The 10,734-nt window shown below is 38.7% G+C and overlaps 1 protein-coding gene across 1 annotated transcript; it reads left to right on the forward strand.

Annotated features, from left to right (window-relative positions):
* The first annotated feature begins 216 nt into the window (after positions 1 to 216).
* On the forward strand, positions 217 to 10,024 carry dhx40 (DEAH (Asp-Glu-Ala-His) box polypeptide 40). The gene is given in 17 exon segments (XM_036559804.1): positions 217 to 599; positions 1,906 to 2,051; positions 2,599 to 2,718; positions 3,319 to 3,543; positions 3,670 to 3,736; positions 3,937 to 4,068; positions 5,623 to 5,722; positions 5,814 to 5,900; positions 6,017 to 6,199; positions 6,315 to 6,395; positions 6,605 to 6,719; positions 6,721 to 6,763; positions 6,893 to 7,007; positions 7,125 to 7,233; positions 8,793 to 8,957; positions 9,066 to 9,294; positions 9,717 to 10,024. Coding segments are annotated over 17 exon segments (2,211 nt in total). The 5' UTR covers positions 217 to 424; the 3' UTR covers positions 9,836 to 10,024.
* The last annotated feature ends 710 nt before the right edge of the window (positions 10,025 to 10,734 follow it).

Raw genomic sequence — 10,734 nt, forward strand, 5'->3', positions numbered from 1 at the left:
AGTTATCTTAGCTTGTAAGGATTTTTTTTCTGCAGTTAAGCATTTCACATCAAACAACTCTGAATGAGTGCTCACGTCTCATTGATCGGATTATGCAGACATTGTGAAAAATCGGTGGACTTCCCCTTTAATACTAGCGTTCACACGTTGAGTTGCTATGCGCCCTCCGCTCCAGCGCGGGGCGACAGCGAGCGTAATCGACGGGATGTGAGCTAACTGAGGCTGTGAGGAGAGAAAAACATCGCTGACAAGTTCAGAGAGGAAACTCCTGCAGTTAAACGCGGTCATTCATTACGTTTCCTACGTTGTCAGAGTCGCCATAAAAGCCGGAGCGGTGCTCACTGTCTCTCCCCTCCTTCACTGTCCTGTTGGCTGCCTCGGTTGACTGTGTCCAGTCAGGGCAGATGATCACTGTCCGTCAGTCATGTCTAAAACACAGCGGTCCAGCAGGGCTGCTCACTGCGAGTCCACACAGCTGCCCATCCATCAGCACAGAGAGAAGCTCGTCGAAGCTGTGAAGGAAAACCAGTTCTTGGTGGTTACGGGAGAAACAGGCAGTGGGAAAACCACTCAGCTACCCCAGTTCTTATACCGAGCGGGTAAGACGGACTAGGGCTGCGTCCTAAACCGCTCACTGCCACACTACACTCGCGGCATTACACACTGCATTACTGTAGGTCGTGAAATGTTTTGGTATGTAGTGTAGTCGAATGCGGCTTTGGACGCAGCCTAGTTAACATTACGCTAGAAACCAGAGGTCGGATTCACGAAAGCTTTCCCAAGAAACAACCTTAAGACATACTGTGTAAATGTTCTTAAATACAATTCTTAAATATTCTGTTTAGAAAAATGTAATTATTTTCGTATGCTATAGGTTATGCTGTAATATATCCAAAGTTAGGTTGTCGTGTCGACTTTAATGGAATCATGTTACACGTTTTACAGATTGCCTGAGTTTTTTTTAAAACTTTATTTTAATTGTTTCGTACGGAGCCCCGCTGGTTACATCCTGTATAAATAAAAAATAATGCGTGGGAACGAGATAAGTAAGTCGTGGCCACGACTTAGTAAAGCATGGGAACGAGATCCTAATGCGTGGCCACGACTTGGTAAGCCGTGATCTCGTTCCCACGCCTTACTAAGGTGTGGCCAAGCATTAGGATCTCGTTCCCACGCGTTAATAAGTCGTGGCCACGCATTATTTTTATTTACACAGGGTGTCACCAGCGGGGCTCCATAGAATCCACACACACTCAAACGCACAAAGGTGTGAACAGTTCTGCAGTTTAAAAGCACATCATAAATTTGATATAGACTGTTTCTTAGGACCTTCCTCAAAACCAAAGAAAAAACTCAGGAAGGTGTTGATGAATGAGGCCCCTTTTTTCAAGAATAGCAGATGTTCGTACAATGCTTAAGAAAAGAGTTAAGAAAGCAATGAAGGAGATTCTCAAGCTTTTTTGAGGACTAATCACTTCTTTCTTAAGTATGTAGTTGAGAAAATGAAGATTATAAGATTGCATGTTGTAGTGACCTCAGTATCCGAAACAACCAAAACAAATGTGTGTAAAATGTTTATATTTTGTATGTTTTATGTGGCTAAAACTGACCCCAGTGAACAGTGATGTGTAGAAAATGTTTACAGGACATTAAAAACATATCATATTAATTTTATGTTTTCTCAGGCGTCCCAATTCAATTAGAAAAGGTCATAAAATATGAAGCAAGAAAGAGTCAGTCATTTATTTAGAAATGTTAAACACTGAATTCAATCAAACTGACCCCAAAGATCATTTAAAACATCTGGAAATGATGAATCTGGTGGGAACTTTTGTGAATCTGGGCCCAGGGCCGTTATTCGAGTCCTTTCTTTCCAGATGACTGTGAGGTGAATTTCGTTTTTAGGTTTGTGTACAGATGGAAAAATCGGCGTGACTCAGCCCAGGAGAGTGGCAGCCATCACTGTGGCTCAGAGGGTCTGTCAGGAAATGGGAGTCCAGTTGGGACTGAAAGTTGGCTACCAAGTACGCTTTGATGACTGCACCTCAAAGGTATTTAAAGGAGTTAAAAGGGGAAGTCCACCAAAAGTTCTGCATAATTAAATGGTGAATTTGTAAACAAAGTCATTGAGTGGTTTGATGTGAAATGCTCTGTTTTAGAGAAACGAAACAGGGTAGAATTGTTCAAAATGGTGGTGACACGAACCAAAGTTACAACATGAAATGATTACAGATATGCCGTTTGATTCCATCAGGTATTGTTTATGATGGTTTTAACATAAGGTTTTAGGTTAAAATTACTTTTTAAAAATTGGCTATATTTGCATTGTAGACATTGTGAGTTCTGGTTCTTATCACCTCCATTGAAGAACAGAGTAAAAGGGCACTATCAAAGTATGCAAAGAAAAAAATATTCTCCTTGTTGTCTTATTGTAAAAAGATTGACCTCTAAGTTCGTTTGCTTGTCAATTATTGAATCTCATAGGTGAAATTAAACACAACAGTGAATTAGGAACTGAATGTGAAACTACTAAAATGCAAGGCCTTTACATTTGTATGCTTATTAATAGACTGTATGTGTCTTTATTTTGGTCCCCAGGACACTTTGATTAAGTATGTTACAGACGGCTGTATGCTGAGGGAAATCCTTGCAGACCCAAATTTAACACAATACAGTGTTGTGATCCTTGATGAAGTCCATGAGAGGAGCCTGAACACGGTAAATATCTATCTATCTATCTCTCTCTCTCTCTCTCTCTCTCTCTATATATATATATATATATATATATATATATATATATATATATATATATATATGTGTGTGTATATGTATATATATATGTATATGTATGTTAGTTTTCACATGGTTGTATGCAGGGATGTGAGAAGGTGTGTAAAGTTGGGGTGCTGAAATCTTAAGCAGCATGGCCTGTAGTTCTGCATAAACATTTCCTCTTTGCACCTCAACCTGCATACTTTGCGACACTCCCCCAAAGCGGCCAACAGTTCTCGAGGGAAGACAAGAGCCGCCATGTCAAAATATTTCTGGGAATGCTGTCACGTGGATTTTGCAACAGAGATGGGGGGACTCATCCCCCCCTTACAGACGGCAAAGACTTGAGCCCCATTCACACAAGTGGGAAATTTGGCTTATTTTACCAAACTTTTGAGATTTTTTTTTTCCTGCTTTAAGATCACAGCAAACTTGTAGTCATTTAGGATTTTGTGGGTATTTTAAGCCTAAACACGCATTTCCAAAGAGTTTCAGACAGCTGCCCAGTCTTTCAGCAAACTGTGTCTGACTCTGTTTTTTTTGTAGGATGTCTTGCTTGGACTGCTAAAAAAAACTTCTCGAGGCTCCCGTGGCCGTGCCGTCCCTCTGAAGGTGGTAGTAATGTCAGCTACCCTCGAAACAGACAAGCTCAGTGCCTTTTTAGGGCATTGTCCTGTATTTACGATTCCTGGAAGAACCTATCCGGTGAAGGAGCTGTTCTGTGGTCGGATTGGGCCAAAAGAAATAGACAGTACAGTATATGTGAAAGAGGTGAGATATGAAGTATTTGTTATTTGGATATATGTGTTTTGTGCATGAGGCCCTGAGGCTGAAGCCTCTGATGACAGATGGGCTAATAAGTTTCTGTTCCATTTTCTTTTGTTTTTGTGTCTTAAGGTAGTGAAAGTGGCTTTAGATGTCCATACAAATGAAGCCTCTGGGGATATCCTTGTCTTTCTGACAGGTAAGCAGTGATATTTTTCATATCATACATTAGTTATTTAATGTGATTACAGTAGATTTACAGAGAAATAAAAATTATTATTTGTGATTTGTGCTGCATTTCTTTGTGTCCACACCCAGCATTATAAATATGTGTATGTTCAGTGGTGGTCATTTTATTGTTTTAAAGGCTCAAAAATATTGTACCCATGTTTCTTTCAGGTCAGAATGAAATTGAGAAAGCCTGTGACCTGCTGTTTGAGAAAGCTGAGTCTATAGACTACCGTTATGATGTGCATGATCGAACAGTGGAAGGCCTTCTCGTTCTGCCTCTGTATGGATCTATGCCAACAGGTAACCTTAACCTGTCACTAACATGGTCACACATTTTTACAAAAGCTTTCCTGGGAAAATATATTCAGGACACAGTGATGGCAACATGTAACCATGCCCACAGTCACTGAAAAGTACTTACACTCTCAAAAAGGATGTGTTAATTAAAGCCCAAGAGAAGCGAAATCCCAATTTGCTTTCTAAGTAGGTATATTTGCTCATGGGCACACAACATATGTGTACAAAGTATGTGCTGTGAGAAAAACTTTCTTATGATGAATAGAAATGTGTTTGGCCAACATTCTCCTCTCTCAATGTAAAATGGGCAGTGCTGATCTTGGGTAGTGCATATCTAAGCAGTGTCCTCACCAATCACAAAGCTAATTGTGGGTTGTATCTTTAACAAAGCTGTGATCCCCAACAGTCTCCTTCTCTCTCTCGGAGAAACTTACAGAGAGAACGCTAACGTCAAATGAAAGCTAACCTAGCAAGCGTTACTGTGCTAACAAGAATGTCTGTTCTAGTGTTAAGAATTCTGACTCTTTTCAGTGAGTCAGGTCAGTTGGCTCAGCTCACCAAAAAGAACTGACTCTTTCAGCTCCTGAATGTCTCCTTGTTCCATTGCTTTTTAAGTTTTTTTGTTCCCAAAATTAGCCAAGTATTATCTACCATTTCCTTCAGTTAAACCTCTTTTTTTTGTCATTAAAAAATGAAGTCAGTCAAAGGGTTAATTTTGAGAAGCAGTGATCACAAGATACGCAGACGGGTAAAAATGCAGATAAATCTATCAACCAGTGATCAAGACAGGTAAAAGTAAAAAATCATAAGAACTAACAAAAGCACGCTTGGAAACATGGCTAAGAATTACAATAAACAAAACCAGAGACAAACGAACACAACAAGCAACAGATTTGGGGATAACGAGGGTGCCATATGTTCCAAGGAGATGCAGGATGGGGGACATGGGGCAAGCCGGCCAGTCAGCTAGAGCATCATAAGATATGCACTTGTGTTTGGTCTCAACTTCCAAAAACAATAAATTTTTCAGTGTGAGTTGGCTCTTGCTGGGAGCAAACTTATTGTCCATTCTTGCATTTGTTAGGTCAACTGGCCATGCCAGCTTTCCCTGGATCTATCAGTAATTTCACTATGAACTGTACCTGCTTAAAGATGGCCCCATTCAAAAGCTGAATAATGTTTTTAGTGAGCTGCAGTCACGGTGGGTTCTACAGCACCACCCGTAAGCCTGTTTCACTCATTTTTCCTCACTCACACTTTTGTATTTAGTTCTGTTTCAGTAGTATAGCAGGCTGGGATTGTTGGACTGAGGTCTGCTATTAATCACATGCACTCTTTCAGAATATTAGGACCATAAGTCAGTTTCTTGGACAGGGATTAAGCCTAGTTCTGTTCTACAAAGCATTCGAAATGGAGATTCTCCTTTGAAAGGAAAATGTAGTCCAGGACTAGGCTTAATCCTTGACTGGGAAACCAACCCTATGTGTTATTTTTAACACATCTATTATGAAAGTGTAACTGTTTCATACGTATAATGGCTTGTTTTTCTCCTGGTAGATCAGCAAAAGCAGATATTTCAGCCAGCCCCTGCAGGTGTGAGGAAATGTGTAGTGGCAACGAACATAGCAGCAACGTCCCTCACCATCAATGGAATCAAGTGAGTCAGAAGAAACTTGTTACAAATTATTAGCTAAATCCTCTCCAGGACAAGGCCTACAAACTTTTGATAACGTGTCTTTTCAATTTAGATATATTGTTGATAGTGGATTTGTGAAACAGCTGAACCACAATTCAAGAGTTGGTTTGGACATCCTTGAAGTGGTACCCATATCAAAGTGAGTAGTGAACACAAATATATATATGGAACATAAAATGTTCCAGGAATTGCAGTATTATTGCAGATTAGATGTTGTATGTCATCACATTTTCTTTCATTGTTGTTACTTTGTAGGAGTGAAGCTCAGCAGCGAGCAGGGAGGGCAGGAAGAACGTCAGCTGGGAAGTGCTTTAGGATCTACAGCAAGGAGTTCTGGGAGAACTGCATGCCTGAATACACTACTCCAGAGATACAGAGAACGAGTCTCACTTCAGTTGTTCTCACACTCAAATGCCTTGGAGTCCATGATGTAATCAGGTATAGTTTTAAGAAGGGGTGGGCCACATGATATGTTTTATTGTTTATTATTTTTCCTAAAGTCATACATTATCTAAAAGAGATTTTTCTAACAGTGTTGCCATGCCTCATGTAGGTTTCCTTACCTTGATCTTCCAGAAGAGAGGTTTCTCTTGACTGCATTGAAGCAGCTCTACCAGTATGATGCAATTGACAGGTAAGAATCATGTTAATTATCTTCTGTAATCAGGAAGGAAAGATGAGTGTTGTTTATGATAGTTTATCATATTTCCATGTTCTGACTGTTTGGTTCATCTGAGAAAATGGCAAGAACTAAATAAAATTAAAAAATGACACCTCTGTTTTGGTTTGTTGAAGTTTTTAGACAAATAGATGTTCATGTAAACAAATTGTTTTTGGTTACAGGAAAGGTAATGTAACCAGGCTAGGAAAGCTGATGGTAGAGTTTCCTCTTCCTCCTGGGCTCACTCGTGCATTGCTTCAATCTGCTGCCCTCGGGTGTGAGGAGTTAATGCTCCCAAGTCGCGGCCATGCTATCGGTGGAAAACATCTTCATCCGACCAGGTAGCCACTTCAGCACCAAGAACTATGACTACTACACTGACTCAAACTGTTTGCGTTTCAGTTACCCATTTATCCCATTTTAACCCAGTAACCCATTTGAATAAATGATTTATCTTTTCGCTCTTTCAGGCCACCCAGAAAAACAAAAGGAAGCAGATATCATTCACAAAGAGCTAGCTGCTTCTGCAGGCAGCTCTAATGATTTCCTCATTCTTCTGTGCATCTTTGAAAAGTGCAAAGCAAGGTAGGTCATTGTTTACATGACCTTTTTTTCTTTTTTTCCAAAGAGTTCCTAAGGAAACCTGTTTACTATAAAAAAGTGGAATGTAGATATTGAACTCTGCTGGGGCCTTGTGTGCAGCGAGAATCCATCTTCATGGTGTAAAGATCACTGGATTCATTGGCGTGCAATGAAGTCAGCCTTCAGTGTGGAGACTCAACTCAGGGAGATACTTTTTCGTCTAAAACAGGTAATACACGGTTTCTCTCTCAGTCTAAAACGAACAAACCTTTTGTGATATAAAGTGCCATGAAAACTTTTGGTTTGCTTAAGCACTTTTTTTCACCTGGGTAGGTCTTTGTAATTTAATTTGTAAGATTTCAATGACCGATTTGTACAGAATAAAATATCTGTGTAACTTCCCTAAATCACCAGTGATATCCCAGAATAAAATGTCATGTGGAAATATGATATCAGCATTACATGACACGGGTGCTGGACTCAGTAACAACAATGTCCTTGGCCATGTCTGTCAGCAAGTTTTATTATTTCCTTAGTGTGAGGTCAATTCAATCAGGACTACCATTACAGAAAGAGCTCTGGGTTCAGTGAACTACAGAAGGTCATTTATACTGTCAGACTTGTAAAAACTATCAACAATGCAGAATCATACTGGTTTAAAATTATGATTATAGTTGGTTACCATTTAAATGACAGCACATCCAAATTCTCTTTGTGGTGTGTTAAAGATGTGTGTGAAGGAGTTTGAAATATTTTTATGAATTGGATATGAATTAGAGCTGCACGATTAATTAATATTTTTATCATTGCAATATGTAATTCAGGACTGCAAGCGCAGAATTGATTCAGTTACGTTACACGTGTGCAGAATCAGGGTAATGTAATTAGACTGGTAGAAACGTAGCGTTAGATGTGCGTCTAATATTACAAAAGCTGCTTGTTTCCTAGGGCAGGTTTGAAGCCTGGTCTCCTTTAAACAGATTGAGTGATTTAACTCCACTACATAACCAATTACATAGAATTATCCTTAACATGATGATTGTTTTTTACTGTCAGTGTGTGCAATGTGAGAAGCAGTAATGGCTGTCACAATAAATCTGCGTCACCATAAGGGACATATATTTGTTGTTATAGGCCTGTATATTTATTTATTTATTTGTTGTTATAGGCCTAAATAGAAAGGGCTGTTCAGAGAATCCTGACAGTTTTTCTTATAGTCTTAAAATGCAATAAAATATGCTTGCAGTTGTAAGTAGCTGTTAGCATTTTTTTATTTTACATTTTGTACAATAGTCAGTAGATCTTTTGTAATGTCGACATAATTACAGAAATAATTGTTACAGTTCTCTAAATTGATAATTCAGGTAGATCCCAATTTCTACATTTTTATAAATGTTTGTTTCAGCATCTACAGTTATGTACATGAGAAATATTGGATACTGGCATCGGCAAACAATTCCCATACCTGTGCTTCAGGTTTGCTAAAATGTATCTGGATGATCCACAAATCATAGTTGGGCCATAGAATAAGATAATGATAGAAAGTAAATCTGAAGAATGATTCAGGAAGAGAAAGATATGGTTTCATGTGGTCCTTGGACAAAAGTGAAGGTTCACAAGAAGTTATTTCTGTTTCCTACATTTCAGATAATGGTGTTATATAATCACTTGACTTTCTGTAAAGTTTTGGTGACATACAAGATGAATTAAAGTAAATTAAAAAAATTCTCATGGCAGTTAAATTCTTGTCTTTCTCTCATTTTTCCTCGTTCTCATCTCTTTTTTTAGCAGAAAGAATTTCCACAGGAGACGTTTGAGGGCAGCAGTAGTGAACTACTAAGGCATTGTCTCTGCATGGGTTATTTCACCAATGTTGCTCGGAGGTCTATGGCAAAGGCATTTTGTACTATGGATGGACATGGCTCCACAGTTCACCTTCATCCATCATCATCTGTAAGGAAATTGATCACTTTTACCCCTTTATGCTGTGGTAATTCAAACTGACAATGTTTTAATAATTGCCACAATTGTCTTTTATTCTGTGATTATGCTCTCTTTCAGCTCTTTGGACAGGAGGCACAGCTAGACTGGATCATTTTCCACGATGTCTTGGTCACTTCACGAGTTTATGTGAGAACTGTGTGCCCCATCCGATATGATTGGGTGAAGGATCTGCTTCCAAAGCTGCATGAGATAGATGTTTATGAGTTAAGCAGTGTTGCCAGAGAGGAAGTAACTGATGAGGAAATGGCACAGTGGGAAAAGAAAAGGACAGCAAAAAGACAAACAGGTACATTATTCATGATATGCAAGTATACTTGCCAGCCACTTTATTAGAAACACTGACCTTGTATGTTTAAACTGCTGGTATCAGAAACCCCAGTAACACTGCTGTGCGCGATGTTCTCATACCAGTACCAAACATTATCATATCACTACCATATCACTGCTGTGTTGAGAATGGCCCAGCACCCAAATTATATCCTGTCAGCAGTGGTCCTGTGGTCAGAAACTGATAGTCACAAATAGTGCATGGGTTATAGTGTGTAATGTACACCTACGTAGTGGACATTAAATAGGCTAATAAGTGAAAGTACAAGCTAGGTGTTTCTAATAAGGTGGACCGCAAGTGTAGGCCTATGAGCTACATTGCATCCCTGATTTAAAACTATCTTTTTTTTATGTTGACACATTTGGTCCCAATGTGAACAGGACCCAGTGAAGATGCATCCAAGAAGCTTGAGAAGAGAAACGATGACAGCTCAATCACAGAGGCTCGGGCTCGATATTTACAGCGAAAACAGAATCGACTCCAAGGAAAAGACTCATGAAAGGAGGCAGTGAAGTGTTCATTACATAATATAAAAACTGACTTATCAACGATTTTAGTATTTTAATACTCTTTTCCTGCCTGAATTTGATCCCCACAGTCATAAAATCTTTTCCACCCATTAAAGATCACTGTGATATTTAAAGAAGATGTATAAATATTTTTGTAATAAATCTTTTTTACAATGATGTGCCAAGTGTTTTGTATTCATGTGGCAAACACTGATACTTAATTCTTAACCTCAAAGCACAAGTTAACATTGCACCAACAATCTGAAATGTCTCCCAAAAAGCTAGGAATAGACACACCAATTAACCTTAAGGGAAACAATTAGTAGTAGTATTACTACTACTAATTATTATTATTATTATTAGTAGTAGTAGTAGTAGTAGTAGTATAAGTAGTATTACTACTAATATTATCATTATTATTATTATTACTAGTAGTAGTAGTAGTAGTTTACTGGCAGTCAAAAAGCATTGCTCACATGCACATACCAACCTCATTCAAAGGAAGTATGTAAGAAATGCTAATAAAAACAAAAAGCAGTGATTAGTAAATTCTGTTTTGACCCACATTAAATTGAAAATTGCACAAAAACATATTTGATGTTTTACCATATGAACTTTTTTTTTTTTTGGTAAAAATACGCCCATTCCATTTGAAGCCTGCAGCATGTTCAAAAAAAGCTGAAACAGAAGCACTTTTAACACTGATACCTTTCCCTTTAACAGCACTTAATAATCTGTTGGGGACCGAAGACGTCAGTTTGGTACTAAGCCTTGGTTGTTGTATTTTGCACTACAAAATGTGCCGCGTTTTCAATGGGAAACAGTCTCTGATTACACAGCTGTGCTGTTGTAACACATGCAGAATGAGGCTTGGTGGGGTCATGCTGAC

This window comes from Colossoma macropomum, unplaced genomic scaffold (assembly GCF_904425465.1).
Source record: "Colossoma macropomum unplaced genomic scaffold, Colossoma_macropomum, whole genome shotgun sequence".
Taxonomy (NCBI): Eukaryota; Metazoa; Chordata; class Actinopteri; order Characiformes; family Serrasalmidae; genus Colossoma; species Colossoma macropomum.